Raw genomic sequence first — 18,298 nt, forward strand, 5'->3', positions numbered from 1 at the left:
TCTGAGCCCTCTCGCTCTCCTCTCTCTGCAAAAGAGAAAGGAAACGGCACACCACGCAGCAACAAAACGCCATCCTCTGCCTTGGCGGAGACATGAACCAGGGTGTTCCTCCCACAAAAACTATGACGTGTACGCCTAGAAACTTGTGTACAAGGGTCCCACGCGTAAATCCCTCCTCGCAAACATCGCCCACAAATGCTACATCGCACACACAGACACACTTCATAGTTCGCAATGATTAAGAAAAGGACATGAACGACATGGAATTAAAACAGGACGACTCGAACAACCTTCGACGCACCATAAAAGGAGACGTTGCCATCGGCAACATAATTCTACCCTAAGGTAGTTTCCGACGCCTGAACTCCACCAACGATCACTCGGGTAGGAGGCAGCGACCTTATTCCACACGGTATGGTCAACATGACTCAGAAACTAAGCAACCTCGGATGCCAATCTCACCAGAGACAGCTGCATCATCTGGTAATGTGCGCAACGAAGGCATCCAACTCGGCTCGTGAAGCTCCCCCCTCCGCTATCGCCTCCCTCACAGCTTCCCCTATAACCCTGGCTCGTTCTCTTATCTCTCTCCCTTCGTCGTAGACCATCACCCGCTTGATCGCCTCCTCGATCACCGCCCGCGTCGTCACCTTGTCGGCCCGAGGCGTCCACTCTCCGACCGTGACTCCCGCCTTCAGGTGCCCCGTCACCAGCGCCGCGATCGTCGGTTGGTCCGAGTGCATGGGCCACGCTATTACGGGCACGCCCATGCACAAGCTCTCCATGCACGAGTTCCACCCGCAGTGGCTCACGAACGCGCCCGTCGCCGGGTGCGACAGGATATCCAGCTGCGGCGCCCACCCCCGCACCACCAGTCCGGTCCCTGCCACCTTCTGTTCGAATTCCGGTGGCAGCTCCATCCGTCGGACGTGTCCGTTGTCCTCGGCGGCGAAGATGTCTCCCCTGTCGGCGTCTCTGACCACCCAGACGAAGCGCTGCCCGCTAAGCAACAGCCCGTTCGCCAGTTCCTCCACCTGCTCGTCCGCCATCGCAGTAGTCGTCCCGAAAGAGACGTAGACGACCGACGCTGGCGGTTGCTTGTCCAACCAATATAGGCATTCGTGTGGCTGTCGACGGCGGCCTCCGTCGATGACTGCCATCGGACTCAGTGGCCCGAGGGTGAAAATCTTCCTGTCTCGATGCTTAGGTTCCCGAGCTAGAAGGTCAATGAACTCGCCCTCGATAGGGCGGCAGGTGTTGAGCAGCCTTCCGGCGCTGGCAGTGTTCTCGTCAATGCGGCGCCTTGCAAAGGCCCCGAACTCTTCGGTGATGATGCCGTCCAAGGGAGGGAGGGCCAAGCCGCGATCTCTCAGCTCGTCGGCGGCCGATGGGCGATCGTAGAAGACTTGGAACAGGGCCGGGAGGCAACTGAAGTTGTATGACTCCGCGTTGTGGAGGGCGGCGGCCTCGACTGCGGCGAAGGAGGCGAGGGAATCGTGGACGACGACGACGCGGCGGGAGGAGGCGGAGAGGGAGCGGAGGAGGACGGAGATCGGTTCGTCCAGGTGCTCGAACGCGTCGAACATGGGCTGGAGGTGGGCAGGGAACCTGGTCGTGGTGGAGCTTCGGTCAGGAGGCGGGCTAGGGAAAGCAGGGATGGGGAGCTCGTGGAAGTGAAGCCGGGAGTCTCCGCCCCAGGCAGGGTTGACCCTGGATTTGGCCTGGTGGATGTGGGTGGCGGAGGTCGCGAAGTGAACGGAGAGGCCGGGGCGGCCACAGAGGAGGAGGGCGAAATGGTGGAGCTGGGCCAGGTGGCTCTGCGCCGGTAGGGGGACGACCACCACCACCACATCTTGAGCTTCCTCTTGTCTTGCTGCTTCCATCGCCTCCTCCGGTCGCAAGTCAATGGTGGAATAGTCTCTCTCTCTCTCTCTCTCCCTCTCTCTCTCTCTCTCCTCCCTTATAGATATCATAATAACAGCGATGTGATCCCATTGTCCAGTCATGAAATGACAGGTCATCAATCATCCATCACCGGTACGTCATTACCAACTGCAATGACTAATCCATCAGCAATGAGATTATGAATAAGATCATTTATTTTCCCGTAAAGTGTAGCATAATGGTGTGGGTGACAGTGCTTTGGTTTGTAAGCTCTTACCTGCAGAATGAATGCAATTCTCATGGGAAAGGACAAACCTGAAACGTGAAGAACAGGGCATTGATTGTTGGGAAGCTTGTGACCACAAATTTTTAGAACAAAAAAATGATTTTGAAAGTGTTTTTACTTTGAAAAAAAAGTAAAGATCATTGATGATATTGATTGCCACTTGTTAGATGATTTGAACCCCATAAAAAGAAAAAAGGGGGTTATACAGGGTCACTTTACCTGAGAAAGCATTATAAAGATCAGAAAATGGTGGCAATGACCAAATCTATTCAGGTCCATGACAATATCAAATGTCCACGTATAAATGGTTATTATTATCTATAAGGTCATGCATCCAAGACCTGTACTTTGTTACACCACAGAAATCTCTATAAATCTCCTTTTATCTGCCAAAAAGAATTAGAACATATGTAACATTGTTCCAGAACTCATGATTTCCATCATTCCTTCACACTCTGATAACAAATAGAAAGAAAGCCAGCTTTTGGCACCAGGTTGACACAGCCCTTGAATTTAGCTCATAAGAACTTGGTAGCTGCCCCCGATGACCAAGAATGATTGCCAGTGTATCCCTCAAGCTAGAACATTTATTCGATATCCTCGATCGCCGATCAGATTCTGGCATCGCAGTTCTGCGAAGCAACGCGGTGCAGCTGGTGCAGGATCAAAGTTTTAACCATCGCTGTTTGACCGATACAAAGTGCTCTAACTTCAAACTCTTCCCATTGGAGAAAAGGGTGCATCCAGCAAAAAAGATGTTGGTTTCACTTTTCTTTCTTCACTTGCAGCGGCTTCAATCAGTCGCCAGACTTCTTCCTCGAGGAGTAATTTCAATGAATTAGAATGTGACTTTTGCCTGTTCTTCTCCTGAATAACAGCTGAAGCAACATCGAAACCATGCAATACGGCAATGCAGATCGAGAATGCCTGTAAAGTTGATAATCGTGCATGGAAATCAACAAGATATTGTCCTTTCCCATCAGCCATTATTGATAGTGCAGGCACCTTTTCTTTGCTTCCCTGTTTGCATGCACGAATCAAGGGTCACAGTATTAACAACACAATTCTGCCTCAAATTAACAATATTCACAGAATGAAATCAACCAATAATGTAATAGCAGTCAATAAGCTAAAAGATAATGTTAGAAGAACACTACAATCTATGGTCTTTCAGAAAAATTGCTGAGTTCACACAATATATATTGTAATTCAGGAGTTATAAGCAACTAGAATATTTAGACCATTGATTCCTAAGCAAAAAGTTGCCCAAAAGTTATGTATGATAAGACTTGCTTGTTTCAATTGGCAATATACTAACCTGAGCAGATTAAAAGGAACAATGGCAGGCATTCCGTAGATGGCCTTCACAGTATCAAATTTGCTTCATTTAATGAATATCTTTCCACCTGATGCTGGAAAGTTCACTACACTCCAGAATAAAGATGGCAAATTTCCACTAACCAACCAAAAGTTCCTAGATAAGATATCTTGTGATGCCAGCAGTCTGTAGGCTTATAGGCAGCATCAGCGGGATAATTCAATTTTGAGTCATTTTCTGTCCTAGAGAATTGACTCTCAGATGCTTTGAAATATCCCTTGACACTTCATTTGAATTTATCGTTATGACATTATCTTTATGGCTAAAACTCCCAGCATATCATGTCTTTATGCCTAAAACCCCATAATAGCGGGCAAAACTTGCCACCATGTTGAGGTTGCTCCTTTGAGACCTAAGCGTCCAGAGGGTAATAGAAAAGTCTTCTATGGGTTTTCAACTAAAGGATTTTGCTCATGATGGTTTACAGTCGAACTTCAATGACAATAAATATACACTGCAAGAACATTCACATCCAAGGCAGATGAAAATTGTATCCATTTTTTGTAGTTGATCTAGTATCAAATTTCAGTAGAGAAGCATCATGTTTGGATTAAGGGAAGAGAGAGAGATAGGGGCTATCATCAGCTATTTATGTTCTTAGCAGACAGAAATAATAATATAAAAGAAAGTAAGACGGAATATAAAATATCTAGAGGGTACACATAAAGATAACGGGGACAAGCAGGGCCAATGAACCAAGAATTTAGCATATAGCAATGTACCAATTAAAAATGATCCCATCAACATGTTTCATACTCATCCAACGCCAGATAGAAGTGGAGATAACTGGACATTTCCACCAGTGAAGTAGGATCCTTAAAATATCGAAAAGAAAACGAAGCCAGCAAGCCTAATTTTACCAAAAATAAAGCAGCCTGACTCTACTTGAACTACAGATTTCAAGTCTCATTTGTAATCATATAATCTAGCAACACCTTTCACACATTCCTGTAACAGACTATAATGCCATAGCAATGTGAATAAAAGCCCATTCTTAACTAGAACTAATTCTCACACCAATTGAACCCCTCAGCCCGAGACAAAGATTTGCAATAAATGAATATTCCATCAAGAAACAACAGATATTAATCATGTCATACCAAAGAGATGGCAATGCAGCTCGAAATCTTGAGATTACCGTACCTGAAGAAAAAGAAACATTGACTTCCGACTCTCAAATGTTTGGGAATCCACCCAATCATCAGCATGAGAATTATTGAACACGACAATTGGGCAGCCCATGTCCCAGCCACCACAATCACATCCTCCACCAGACCTCCATCTATCTTGTAAGGTGGACGGACCACCTTCATCGGTATTTGGCAACCCATGTGTGCCACTAGGGGTTATCACCTTGATAGTTGCAGGATTTAGGCAGCTGCAGATCTCCATTTCCTGATCAACAGCAGGATAACTTGATAAATTTTGATTTTCTTTTGAGGTGACTTCTTTTAAACCTTTTGAGCCCTTCCTTCTATCGAAAGGAATTTGAACAATAGTAGTTGCAATCTCAAGTTGCGGATGCAAATCTGCTGGTGACCATGGGCAAGAAGTTGATGCATCTGACCGAAAACTACTGCATGTATTCCGAGTAGGATTTTGGTGCTCCTTTGAATTATCTATGCCTATATGTTTCTCTTTGACTGAGGTTGTGCTGACACTACTGGTCAGAGGATGAGTAGAATCTAAAGAGCACTGAGATCTTTCATCAATCATGATGCTCCTTCTTGCTTGGGCAATGTCATATAGAACAAACTCCATAGCTATCGAGTTATGCAATGATCCTTTTTCTCTTACTTCTGAGCACAAAAAACAAGAAACTTGCATCTGCCCAACCATTGGAGGTGCTTGCCCATCCTGATCTTTTGTCCTGCTGTTGTTGTTTATCTTCTTGTTAGAGCTATGGAAGGTATAAATCCAGTTAAATGCATTATCAGTTTTCCATGTCTTAGCAATAAGAACATCTTCAGGAGCTTTTACAGAGAACTCAAAAATTGGGTTTCCATTCACAGTTTCCAGTTTAAGGATTCCATTAAGGTGAGCAGGTGAAGAAGCTGTGATAAAAGCCTGTTGTCTCTGTAAATTTTCATCCATCTCCATCTGCTGTGCCATAATAGAGAGGTCATTTAGTAAAGATTCGCAAAGCACTTCACTCCTCCTGATTTTTGCAGCTTCACTAGCACTACTTCCAAAATTTTCTTTTTCTAAATGCGATGAATTTTGGAGAGATTTGGTTTTCCTAATGGGATCAGAAGTGTTACTGGGTGGGGTAAGTTGAATTTTTGGGTTGGCATTAAGTAAAGCAATTTCTAACTTAGCTATATTTGACATCCCTCCCTTTGATGAAAAGGACTTTGGTAGAATATTTACTGAATCTAGTTGGGAAATGATTTCCTCAGAAATTCTAGGATCAGTTCTTTGATCATGATGAAACTTTTGATCCTTGTGAGATCTTGCTCTTAGAAATTCATTTGCTGCATATGTAGAATGAGATTCTGTTTCAATGCTTTGCAGGCAGATCTCAAAAAGGTCATCCATAGAACTATTCTTTCTGGAGGCAGAAGATGAGCATGATTTATTCAGACTTTGATTCTTGTCAGGAAGATCATGAGATGAAAGATCTAAAAAACCCATAGATCTTGTTGTGTTTGAGTCGGTTGGGTCAACGGATAAAGGATCCAATGTGGCATCCATAGAACCAAGAGGTGAATGTTCTTCATGTGAAAACAAAACAGGTTCTTTCAAGCCATGATGATGGGATGAATCAATGATATCAAATGAAAAAAAAGCATCACCACTGCAACATGATTCAACTTTCCTCATCTCTCTTAGTTTTCTCATTCTTGATACCTCTTTAGAGCTCCGATACATAGAACCTCTTTTTGGCACTTTATCACTCATTTTTAGAGGCATGATTTTGTAACTGGGGCTGGAAGAATAACTGCGGCCCAGTACTCTCAGATCACTATCCAATCTGTTCAAGTCGTAATATCTAGGAAGTCCTTTTCTATCACATTCTTGTACCTTTTTACTGCTAGAAATGCAAGAACTAACAACTTTGGGCCTCAATCTTACTTGAAAATTGTCTTCAGATTTTAAGCCTCTTTCTTGCCCCATCAATATGATAAGTTGCTGAAACATAAGGGAATCAAGTTAAGTACCATAAATAATCATGAGATCCAAAACTAGTATCATGTACTAATGTATTATAACCATTCTGGATGGGCATAATTCTGATCTTGGACTCATATCATAAAATGCATAAAATGGTGGGAGAGCAATATTTGAATGCATGCAACTTGTCCTCCATCTATGTTTCTTTCTAGCACGACATGGAGGTCTAAGTATGTTTAAAACCATTCTGAAACCATGTTAGAAATATCTTCCTTCTGCAGAACAGGCATAATGTAGCTGAACTGTGATGATGGTTAACCTAAGTTGCCAAATAAAAGAAACAATCTTGAGGCTGAAATTTGCAAATTTAGATACTAAGAAAACATAATAAATACCCATTTGCACCGAGAAAAGAACCATATAGCAACAGCAGCATTTCAGAAAGCAGAAAAAAATGAAGACATCCCGCTGTCGCTTACAATGCCGAGCCACAGTGCGGGGGCAAAAGGTGGACACAGCTGAAGAAACGTGATTTGGAATCGAATCAAAGCACTAAACCCCAGAAAACAAGTAGATTTCCCCCAAACAAAACCTTCCTTAATCATAGAAAAAAAACAAAAAAAGGAAAAATGTGAGGAAATCTTCATCATCAATAGGAATCTCATCCCAGTGCAAAAATAGCATAAGATCTCAAAACTTTACCATACAAGGTAGAAATCACAAAAAGGAGCTATTTTTCTCCCTAAAAATCTCATCTTGTGTCAGAAAACGAGATCAAAGGAACCGGAACCCTCGAATTCTTAGTGCCATTAGCAAAGGCGCCCATCAACAAACATCCTTCATTTCAGAATAGAATCCCTAAAAGTTCCTTAAACACGGAAATAAAGAAAAAGAAATAGGAAAGGAAACAGAGAAATGCGGACTACCTCTCCTCAGGCGGAGATCTTTTCCCTCGCTTGTTTCGTCTGGTAGAAAGCAAGGATGCGGAATTCTATTGCGGCCTATAGATTGGCTATCAAACAATGGCTGGGATCAAAGAGAATAATATGCATGTCAAGCAAGCCCTTTTTCCACTTGCTGTGACACACTTCTCGAGGTTTGGTCAAGGCCTTTTACCGTCCGGTTCCGGTTCAGCTTCCCTCTCTGGGGATGCTAATTAAAGCTGAGCTGCTACTAAAATACTCGTTTCCGACGCCCGAATCGTCCTGCCTCACACTGCACTTTTCTGCTGCATGAAATTACTGATTTCTCCTTTCCTAACTTTCTTCCGGTCTTTCATCTTGACCAGAAAATTTGCTTCCAAACGTTCCAAGCAGCAACCGTAGCCTAGATTGGTCATCCATGGCCTGATTTGTCTTCCTTCTCAGTTCATCATTAGGGTATTATAGATCGACACAGAGCCTATTACATTGAAAGGTTCAAATGACTCTTTAGTAAAACCCTAATCGAGGCCAATTCGGTTAAATTTGTTATATATCCACTAATTTATTGGGCCTAACTCATGTGGCCCAAAATATTTGGATTGATTTTGTTATATATATATATATATATATATATATATATATATATATATATATATCAAAATATACTATTTCCAAGTAATTATGGAACTTTATATGGTTACGATATATTATTATATTATGCTTTCTAAAATAATTAATTATTTCTAATAAGATCTATTATTGTATATCGAATATACTTATATATTTTGATTATTTGCGCTTGAATTAGTTCTTATTTTTCCTATATTTTCTTCTATATTATTTTTGATTAATTGATATCGAACGTTTCCTTCTCATATTCAAGAAAGCTACGTTGGTTTTCTTGAGATTGGTTGCAAACCCCTTTCCTCTCTCGCTCAATTCAACGAACACGGCCCCGGCAACTCGGTTCTCGAAGATTGGAGGAACTGAAACCTCCTTGTGTGGCCCAAGCCGCCGTGATTCCAAACATGGAGGCTTTGGTGGAGGCGCCCGATGCCAGGAACAAGAAGAGGAAGCTGGAAACCGATGGGTTCCAGGGCTTCGATTTCTGCAAGCTGCGCCACGCCTCATGGCCTAGAATCTTGTGACCAAGGGGTTGGATATGGATGCGCGCAATGCCAGGAACAAGAAGAAGATGCTAGAGACCGATGGGTTCCAGGACTCCGATTTCTTCAAGCTGCGCCTCATGGCCAAGAATCTTTGTGATCAAGGGCTTGGATACGGAGGCGATATTAAATTTCTTCTTCCGGAACTTTCTCCTGGCTCTTTGCCATGTTTCTTTATCAGGTTACTTCTTTTTTTGCTTCCGAGCTGTGGGATTCGGTAGTCCTTTATTTTAATTTCTAAAGCGAAAAAAAAAAAAAGAGATGTTACTCGACCTTTGGCAATTCTAAACCCCAGAAAACCTTACTAGCATAATAATAACAGGACAAGTTTATCTGAACATATCAGGACAAGGTGTTAGTTTCCTTATTGGAGTTGGTATATGAATTTTCATTTAGACAAAAAGCAACAATTAGGTTCTTCACATGGAGTCATGCTTTTCTTGTGAATTTATTGAACCTTAGATGTTTGGTTCTTCTTTTTCTTTTTACATCATTGACTTCTAGTCTACAACAGACACTGACAAACTTTTGCACCTCTTGAAATGTATATGAAATTTGATGTAATTGTATAGAGTGAAGAGATATTTAGAGTCTAAATAAATACATCAAATACAAAAGAGATGACAGTGGAGAATTAATGATAAACCTATCTCCACTTGTTCTTGTTTGGGGTTCACTCTTTTTTGCAATTGTTTCTTGTTAAATCATCTTAACTGGTCTGCTGACTTTGTCCTTGGGAATATTAGAAACTCCACAGGAGCTTATTTTTCATTGTGATTCTTAATTTTAAAATTGACTCAAGCAATAATTGATGCATGTACCTCAATAAATGGCGAAAACAACACCTGCTGAAAACAAGACCACGCCCTATCATGCTAATTCATAATCATCAACCTTGGATCATGACTACCAAGCTAATTAAGCAATTACATTGCTTTAAGCATCTGAAGTTGGTTCTCTTTTTTATCCTTTTGTAGGTGTGTTGTTTCATTCCTTGCTATAAAATGATAGGCTGTCAGCAACAAGAAGCTGTAATGTCCCATCTATTTCGAGCAAGAAATATAACATGATAGGAGGTCTGTCTAGAAATATGACATCATTTGCTTAACTGATATCTTACATATTCTTGTCAAAACAAGGTGGTTGAACTTGTTTCTTATGCACAACTAGCAAGCTTATAATGATATTGCTTGTATTTAACTGTTGCCCTGTTGACTTCCAAATCAATATGTATAAGATTACAGTTCATTGTCATTTATGTATTCTGTTTTGTTGTTGGTGCTGGTATTGTCATTTTTCTTAGAGGTTGAAGATGATGCAGAATTTTACCCAGGAACTGAGAGGTGATGTGGCCTCTTCTGAGGTGCAAAAATCCAACTGAAATAGAATCTTGTTCTGGATTCAATAGTGATGAATTATTGGACAAGCTTCAAGATGATGAAAAACTGAAGGCACAACTTCAATCTGGTGATGCTTCAACTGTTCCAGAAAAATTATGACAAGCTACAAAGATCACAAACATCTCAGACAATTTTTGGAGATAGCACATTTAAAAATAATGCTCAAGTGACGGAAAATGCGAGGTAACTTGTTGAAGCATTTCTTGGAATTATCTTTTAAGTTCAACTTCACTGACCACAAGCTAAGTCTTGTACATTTGAGGTCAAGATATGCATTATTAGAAATAATCTGGAATAATTGCTAACTTGACTCCACTGAAATCCTAGATGTACTTTTCTTTCATTAGTGAAATCTCCTTTCTTAGAAATCAACCGATATATTTGCTAGCTCAACCCAATTGAGCTCCTAGATAGTGAACCGCTTTTGAAGACAAAAATATCAAAGTTTGAGGACAAATACCTCAACTTCAGAAAATTCAGCTGGAACAATCACCGACTAAACCCCCTTGCAAATTTAGTTTGTGATCCTTCCAACAAAAGAATATCATGGGCTTGGGCACAAATTCCGCATTCTAAAGTTTGGGGTCAAATTTTCCATCTTTAAAGAAACTTCCAAGTTCATGGTTAAATTCCCTTCTTCAAAACCTTCTAACTTTGTGATCAATTTTTCTACTTTTAAAATTCTTCCAAGTGTGGAACCAAATTCCTCACTCTGAGAAATCTCAAATGTAACCCGTGAAGAATGTACCAAGGCATCACATATGACTAAATCTTTCGCATTCGGGTACATGATTGATGCCAATTTTGAACAAAAATCCTATTTTTATGCTACAAATTCTTCATATGATTGATGTACGTTAGAGGTATAGATTTGATTTAGTCTTGCGAGATAAGAAGCAAGTGATAAAGGTTTGGTTTCATGTGTGTCATGCATATTTTATCTTTTAGCACTTCAATATGAGTTCTCTCAATCAGAAAATTCTTGGCATCTCATGGGGAATTAATGATAAATGTAGGCAATCATTTAACGTAAGGTTTATCATTTCGGGTACCGAACTTGACTTCATGATCTGTCAGACCAGTATGTAACAGTCAAGATGAAAATGAGGGAAAAGAGGAAGGAGCGGTGGAGGAATAGAGGAGGAAGGAGGAAAGAACGAAGAAGGAAGAAGAGGAAGCAGTGGAGAAGGAAGAAGAAGAAAGAAGAGGAGGAGAAGCAGCACCGGCATCATACATGAGAAGAGGGCTTGCATTCACGAGCCCTAATATTTTTTTTTTTCTTTTTTTAACACTGAGTTAGACAGGGCCCCACCACTTTTTTGTTTTTTATTATTTTAACCAGATCGTCCAAAGCAGGGTGGTCTGTGTATCAGCCCATGCTCGGACTGATACATACCATCTGTACCTTACCATTTTGGGCAGTACAGCAGTCCTTGATTGAACGTCTCCAGCCATTATTAAATAAAAACCTTCACTGGTGAAGTCACTGAGGTTGTTTACAGACATATATATGTAAACCTTAAGTCTCTTTTAGGATAGATTTATAATCCCACAATTAACTAGTTCAAGAAAAAAAAGAATGCATCCTGTCTCAAGTGAAAATAGTCGATGAAGTTTCCATTTTGGTACCAGCATGGGTAGACCTCGTGTATTTAAGGGTTCAATGTCCTCCAGGTCTCTCTCCTTAAGCTAGCAACTAGGCACATAGATGAAGCTTATTTCTATCTCAAGAGTTATATTTGGGCATGTTTCTTGTGATATTACAGCTGCAGCAAACTACCAATGATCAAGGATTAATATGACATTTTCTCTCTTTGGTGATGTTCTTTGCTTTTTCTCTGCTTAGATCCTGTTAAACATTTAATTGACATATGGTTGATTGCTTGCTAGTATTACATGTTATTATTGGTCAAGTTGATTTCTTGTTGATAAATATTTCTGGTTTCTATAATGTTGGAAGCAATACATATATATATATATATATATATATATATATATATATATATATATATATATATATATAGTACACTTGCAATATACAGTCTGATGATGCAATAAAATAACGGTTGTATCCCATATTAAATATGCAAGTTTCTTTGGCTTAAATGTTATTTAGCAATTAATTGATATATTGTTGATCATTTACTAATATTGCATGTGTGATTAATTATTGAATTGTTTTCTGGTTGCAATGTGAAAAGATCTCTTTAAATGCTTCCAGTGCCCATAATATGGGAATATAAGTATGAGCAACTAGTACACTTGCAGAATGCATGCTGGCAATGTGATAGCATTACAACTGAATCCCATATAAATATGCAAGTTGAATTCAAAAACATACAAGTGTTATACGTCTTGATGATATAATAGCATGACAGCTGAATCCCATATGAAGTTGAATTATGCAAGTTTGGTCTAGCTTTTTTTTTAATTTCAGCCCTCAGGTTTGATCTGAAACTTTTGTAACTATGTTTGAATTTCTTAATATGTTAGTCAATTACATTAGATCATACTAGGTTGCAATGTAATCTAGGTTCTGTTTTGAATTTTATGTATGTTGCATGTCTGGAATTTGAATTCTCAGAGCGTATTTTATCACAAGCATCCATCTCATCGAATTCAATTTATCTCAGCTATTATTTGAAATATAATTAATAAACCTTTTCTGTATCTATCAATGTAAGATTTTAGATGGGTTGACAACAGCACAAACTTTAGCAATTTTAGGTGAAAGCTTGCAATTGTTGTTTCTTTCCTACGTTATCTTTCCTTTTTTTTCATTTATTCAATCTTCTTTCCTCCTAGTGAATGATTGAGTCATTCTAATCCATGTGACTTTGGAAGTTTGGACTGAAGACTGTTCAAAAGGTTCAGCACAACACAATAGCACAGTGCCCCTCTCGTTGTATTGGGTTTGCTGCATTTGATTCTCTTCGAGAACATACTGGTGGATCACGTAACAGGATTTACCTAACAAAGTCCCCTTCAGAAGACAAGAAACGTTTGCCCGTAATTGTTGCCTCATGTTGGCCATTAACTAGGATTAATTATTGCAAAACCCTTGTTGACTTTTTTCATCTACTTTCTCCAAACTTAGACTGAATTAATGGATGGGCAGATGCAGGTTAACTTGGAGCATCATGCTCCCCTACTATATGTTTCTATAAGACCCAGATAAGCATATGCATGAACTGGCAGAAAGTTATTAAATATGAAAAATAAAACTTAACTTTGGCAACCAGAGTGAGATATAAATTGTTCGCATAGATGGTTGTCAAACCAAGGTTTCCCTCCTGTTTGTTCTCTCTCTCTTTCTTTCCCTGCTTTGGCTCCCTTCTTTACAGGATGGTGTCTATGTCTGAGCAAACTTCTCTGCAGCTCCCTGTGCTGGACATCTCTCAACCAGTGCTGACCACCTCCCTCTCTTCGCTGTACCAAGCATGCAAGGGCTGGGGCTTCTTCTACATCACCAATCATGGCATCAACAAAGACCTCTACGACCATCTTCGTGCTCTCGCTCATCAAGCCTTCAACCTCCCATTGGATGCCAAGCTCAAGATAGGGCCGTTGACTGCGGTGGGCACTTACACTCCTCACTTCATAGCATCGCCATTCTTTGAGAGCCTCCGAGTCTCAGGTCCAAACTACCTTGCATCAGCAAAGGGATCGAGCGATGCCATCTTTGAGCAACCTAACGTCGAGTTCTGGTGAGTATAGTGTTAGTTTCTCTGTTCCATAGTTGTCATGTTCTTGTGTTGAATGCAGTCTTGCTTCTTATTTGGCAGCCACATATTGCAACAGTATGGGGAGGCCATGGTAGACCTATCTAGGAGGATCTTGGCAATCCTTTTGATCTGTTTGGGTGATGGAATTGAGACCAAGTACTATGATTCTGAGTTCAGTGCGTGCCATGGATATCTAAGGATAAACAACTACTCGAGACCTGAGGAAAGTAGCATGGACGAGGTGGAAGGGCTCGGAATGCATACTGACATGAGCTGCATAACGATACTGTATCCCGACGAGATGGGTGGGCTTCAAGTGCGATCAAAGGAAGGTAAATGGGTGGACATAATGCCGGTCAAGGGGGCACTGGTTGTTAACATTGGAGACTTGCTGCAGGCTTGGAGCAATGGACGTTTACGTTCGTCTGAGCACCGGGTGGTTCTGAAGCAAACGGCCAACCGGTTTTCACTTGCCTTCTTCTGGTGTTTCGAGGACGAGAAGGTTGTGGCAGCACCGGAGGAAGTGGTGGGGGATGGTGGAAAGAGGATCTACAGGCCATTTGTCTGCCGAGACTACATCAAATTCCGAGAGAACAGCGAGCGAGGAAGGTTCGACAAGGTCGGCTACACGGTCGACGACTTTGCTGCAACACAAGATGCATGATCCAGAGAGATTACATCAAAGCCGTTTCTGTGTCTGTGTATGTGTGCGCATCAAGTTGTTACTGCTTGTTCAGTACATTCTTTAATCGATGGATTAGTAGTTAGATTTCCTTTGGATATGAGCATTCTCTCATCTTTCCATTCCTTGGGAGTTTGTGGTCAAGATTGATGCCACCTCCCACAGATAGATCTGTCGGGTGTTGACTTTTGTGTGGGTGTCTAAGTCCACCTGAGTACTTCCTCTCCTTCCCGGAAACAGCAGGAGATGAGATTGTTAAGGTGGCTGAGACATTATTTACTTGCAAATTGTGGTGCTCAACGTGCATTCAGTGCTTCTCTTACAATGCTGACAGAGTCCATCGACAACAACTCATTAAACTACACAATGCACGACATGTAACTTGTGCAAGTAAACATGCAAAAGATAAACTGAGTGTGTTCATTTCTTGGCTTCTTTCATGGGCCAAAAAGCATTTCTCATATTGAAATGTCAACGTGATTGCTTGAAGCACTACAAAAGTGATTTGTCCAATGCACAAGGAACAAAGTTGGAAGCTCTCCCATCCCATCCCATGTGAGGTTGTGAAAATGTAGCTTTCTTCAAGATTGTTTGTGATGTATACGAGTGTCTTTGATTGAAATGGTCGGTCCACTAACTTTAGGATCGAAATAGATGATGATCGCAGTAATGATAATGATAATGATGTTTATTTGTGCTAATAATAAGTATTGATGGGTGACAATAACTTAAATATATTTGAATTTACATGAAATATTCTTTATTTTGATAAAAAAAAACTATTTTTATTTTTATTTGATAGTGACGTGATAATTAAATTGTTGGAATTATATAAATCTTAATTTCATATATCAATTTTTTTTAATTAGATGTCCATGTATTTTCTCAAAATAATTAATATATATACTAATATTTTTGTATTTAAAAACCATTAAAATTTGATAAATTAGATTCGAACTATATATAATCTAACTTTTAAAAACATAAGAGTATTCTCTTAATCCTCTTTCAATGTTTACTCTAATATTTTCTAACATGAACACTGTAACTTAAGATTCTTACTTCACAGTCAAATACTTTTGGCCATTCATCTCACCGAGCATTCACCTCTCCATGAAAGGTAAGGAGAAGAAGTAGTGCTTTACCGGGTCAAGTAGAGGAAGAGAACCAACGGTTCACATCGAGGAGGTTTGACCACCACACCGTTCACTCTCTTTCCCTCGTATAAAGCTGCATGCTTTCCCCCTGTTCTCTCCACCTCCTCCTCCTCTTTCTCATGGCTCTTCGCCACTCCTCCATCCTCTTCCTCTTCGCTTCCTTCCTCCTCTCCGCCGAGTTCATAGCCGTCGACGCTCAACTCTTCATCCGAGGTCCGTTTCGTCTCATCGACGGCCCCTTTAGCCACTTCGCCGAACCCTCGGACGGACCCGACGACCGAGGGCTGCAGAGGTACATCATTCACGTCCGACGCCCGGAGGGCCCCCTCTTCACCATCGCCACGGAATGGAGGAACTTTTACGTGTCCCTCTTGACCAAAGCCAACGCCCAGTTCTCGTTGCAGGGCGATGACTCCCCCGTCTCCCGCATCCTCCATGCCTACCGCAATGTGATGACCGGCTTCGCCGCCATGTTCACCGCGATTGAGGTGGAAGCCATGTCCAAGCTGGACTGGTTCGTGCACGCGTACCCCGACCGCACCTACGACCTCCTCACCACCCACACGCCCGAGTTCATGGGCCTGCGAGACCCCACCTCCGGCGGCGGCGGCCGCGGCGGCGTGTGGAAAGAGTCCAACATGGGCGAGGGGGTCATCATCGGCGTGCTCGATAGTGGCGTCACGCCCGGCCACCCTTCCTTCGATGACAAGGGCATGCCCCCCCCGCCCTCCAGGTGGAAGGGCCAGTGCGACTTCAAAACGTCCGCCTGCAACAACAAGCTCATCGGCGCGCAGTCCTTCATCCGCTCCTACGGCCTCCCGGCGGTCTCGGCCGTTCCCCCTGTGGACAACGAGGGCCACGGCACCCACACGGCGAGCACTGCGGCCGGGGCGCCCGTCGACCATGCCGACGCGCTTGGACACGCTGCGGGCGTGGCAGCCGGGATGGCTCCGCGCGCCCACGTCGCCGTGTATCAGGTGTGCGACCGCGGGCGCTGCGCTGGCGCGGACATACTCTCCGCCATGGATGCTGCCATAGAAGATGGGGTCGACGTGATCTCCCTCTCCGTCGGGAGCGCGCCCGCGCCCTTCCACGCGGACCCGGTGGCCGTCGGCGCCTTCGGCGCCATCAAGAAGGGGATCTTCGTCAGCTGCTCCGCCGGGAACTCAGGGCCGGGGGAGTCCACCCTATCCAACGAGGCGCCGTGGGTCCTGACGGTGGCAGCAACTTCTACGAACCGCACCATCAGGGCCACCGTCAAGCTCGGCGATGGCCAGGAATTCGACGGGGAGTCGCTGTACCAGCAGCCGCCCGATTTCGGCTCCAAGAACCTACCTCTCGTGTGGGCCGGCGACGGCAGCAAGATGAACGCCTCGAAGTGCCGAAACGGCTCCTTGGACGGGTTGGACGTGCGGGGGAAGGTAGTGCTCTGCGAGCGCGGCGGTAACTCCAGGATCGACAAAGGCAAGGTAGTCCAAGGGGCCGGCGGCGCGGGCATGATCCTTATGAACGAGCAGGTGGACGGATACAGCACCCTCGCCGACGCGCACGTCCTCCCGGCGTCGCACGTTGCCTACGCCTACGGCTCCAAGATCAAGGACTACATCAAGTCCTCCTCGAACCCGACCGCCGCCATCGTCTTCAAGGGCACGACCATGAATACTTCCCGCGCGCCGGCGATCCCCTCCTTCTCCTCCAGAGGCCCCAGCAAGGAGTCCCCGGGGATCCTGAAGCCGGACATCGCCGCCCCCGGGGTGAGCATCCTCGCGGCATGGCCCTCCACGCTCGGTCAGGGGTCGCAGCCGCAGCCAACGTCGACGACGAAGCTCACCGGGTTCGTCTTCAACATGATGTCAGGTACGTCCATGTCCTGCCCCCACGTTAGCGGAGTGGCCGCGCTGCTGAAGAAGGCGCACCCGAGCTGGTCGCCTGCCGCCATGAAGTCGGCAATGATGACCACTGCTTACACATCCGACAACACCGGGCAGCCGATCGTCGACGAGAGGTTCCTCCCGGCAGGACTCTTCTCTTTTGGCGCCGGTCAAGTGGACCCTGCTAAGGCCCTCGATCCGGGGCTAGTTTACGACATCGACCCCGACGACTACGTCCCTTACCTCTGTGGCCTGGGTTACACCGACGCCCATGTGCGATCGGTGATTCACAGTTCGGTGAGTTGCTCGTTGGCGAAGCGCATCACCGAGGGAGAGCTGAACTACCCGTCCATCTTGGTGCCTCTCGGTGGGAATCACCCTACTGCAGTCGTATTCTCCCGGACGGTAACCAACGTCGGCGAGGCGCACGAGACGTACTCGTCAGAGATCGATGAGCCGGAAGGGGTGTCAGTGCGAGTGGAGCCGACGAGCCTCTCGTTCACTTCTGTAAACGAGAAGAAGACCTTCAAGATCACATTCGAAAGCAAAGGCGGTGGTGGCTCAGGCAATTCCGAGGGACAGCTGAAGTGGGTTTCAGGGAAGCATGTCGTCAGGAGCCCCATCGCCATTAGCTTCAAGTAGTATTCATGCAGAGTGCAATTTGCACGTATGTAGAGCATTCTTTTGAGTCGGAGATCACAGAAGAATGGCA

The 18,298-nt window shown here is 43.7% G+C and overlaps 4 protein-coding genes across 4 annotated transcripts; 2 read left to right on the forward strand and 2 right to left on the reverse strand.

The window, feature by feature from the left end:
- Window positions 1-105: 105 nt before the first annotated feature.
- On the reverse strand, window positions 106-1,957 carry LOC135654609 (cis-zeatin O-glucosyltransferase 2-like). Its single transcript, XM_065175633.1, has 2 exons — window positions 302-1,957; window positions 106-198 (listed from the first exon to the last, which is right to left on the reverse strand). Exon 1 carries the CDS (start codon window positions 1,881-1,883, stop codon window positions 477-479), a length of 1,407 nt encoding a protein of 468 aa, XP_065031705.1. The 5' UTR covers window positions 1,884-1,957; the 3' UTR covers window positions 106-198; window positions 302-476.
- Window positions 1,958-2,444: 487 nt separating this feature from the next.
- On the reverse strand, window positions 2,445-7,811 carry LOC135654641 (uncharacterized). The gene is made up of 3 exons (XM_065175635.1): window positions 7,589-7,811; window positions 4,692-6,680; window positions 2,445-3,190 (listed from the first exon to the last, which is right to left on the reverse strand). Exons 2-3 carry the CDS (start codon window positions 6,663-6,665, stop codon window positions 2,882-2,884), a joined length of 2,283 nt encoding a protein of 760 aa, XP_065031707.1. The 5' UTR covers window positions 6,666-6,680; window positions 7,589-7,811; the 3' UTR covers window positions 2,445-2,881.
- Window positions 7,812-10,340: 2,529 nt separating this feature from the next.
- Window positions 10,341-14,656, forward strand: LOC135581370 (gibberellin 20-oxidase-like protein). The gene is made up of 2 exons (XM_065175640.1): window positions 10,341-13,858; window positions 13,937-14,656. The coding sequence occupies exons 1-2, from the start codon at window positions 13,419-13,421 to the stop codon at window positions 14,538-14,540; spliced, it is 1,044 nt and encodes a 347-aa protein (XP_065031712.1). The 5' UTR covers window positions 10,341-13,418; the 3' UTR covers window positions 14,541-14,656.
- A 1,178-nt stretch (window positions 14,657-15,834) lies between these two features.
- LOC103977854 (subtilisin-like protease 4) lies at window positions 15,835-18,288 on the forward strand. The gene has a single exon (XM_009393500.3). The coding sequence runs from the start codon at window positions 15,835-15,837 to the stop codon at window positions 18,226-18,228; it is 2,394 nt and encodes a 797-aa protein (XP_009391775.2). The 3' UTR covers window positions 18,229-18,288.
- Window positions 18,289-18,298: the final 10 nt, after the last annotated feature.

Source organism: Musa acuminata, chromosome BXJ1-4 (genome assembly GCF_036884655.1).
Source record: "Musa acuminata AAA Group cultivar baxijiao chromosome BXJ1-4, Cavendish_Baxijiao_AAA, whole genome shotgun sequence".
Lineage (NCBI taxonomy): Eukaryota > Viridiplantae > Streptophyta > Magnoliopsida > Zingiberales > Musaceae > Musa > Musa acuminata.

Excerpts from the sequence above, each read along its gene's own strand:
- LOC135581370 (XM_065175640.1), top strand. The coding sequence starts at position 13,419 with ATGGTTGTCAAACCAAGGTTTCCCTCCTGTTTGTTCTCTCTCTCTTTC. Across the intron at positions 13,859-13,936 it reads CAACCTAACGTCGAGTTCTG|CCACATATTGCAACAGTATG; the intron begins GTGAGTATAGTG and ends CTTATTTGGCAG.
- LOC103977854 (XM_009393500.3), top strand. The coding sequence starts at position 15,835 with ATGGCTCTTCGCCACTCCTCCATCCTCTTCCTCTTCGCTTCCTTCCTC.
- LOC135654641 (XM_065175635.1), bottom strand. The coding sequence starts at position 6,665 with ATGGGGCAAGAAAGAGGCTTAAAATCTGAAGACAATTTTCAAGTAAGA. Across the intron at positions 3,191-4,691 it reads CAATGTTTCTTTTTCTTCAG|GGAAGCAAAGAAAAGGTGCC; the intron begins GTACGGTAATCT and ends GCATGCAAACAG.
- LOC135654609 (XM_065175633.1), bottom strand. The coding sequence starts at position 1,883 with ATGGAAGCAGCAAGACAAGAGGAAGCTCAAGATGTGGTGGTGGTGGTC.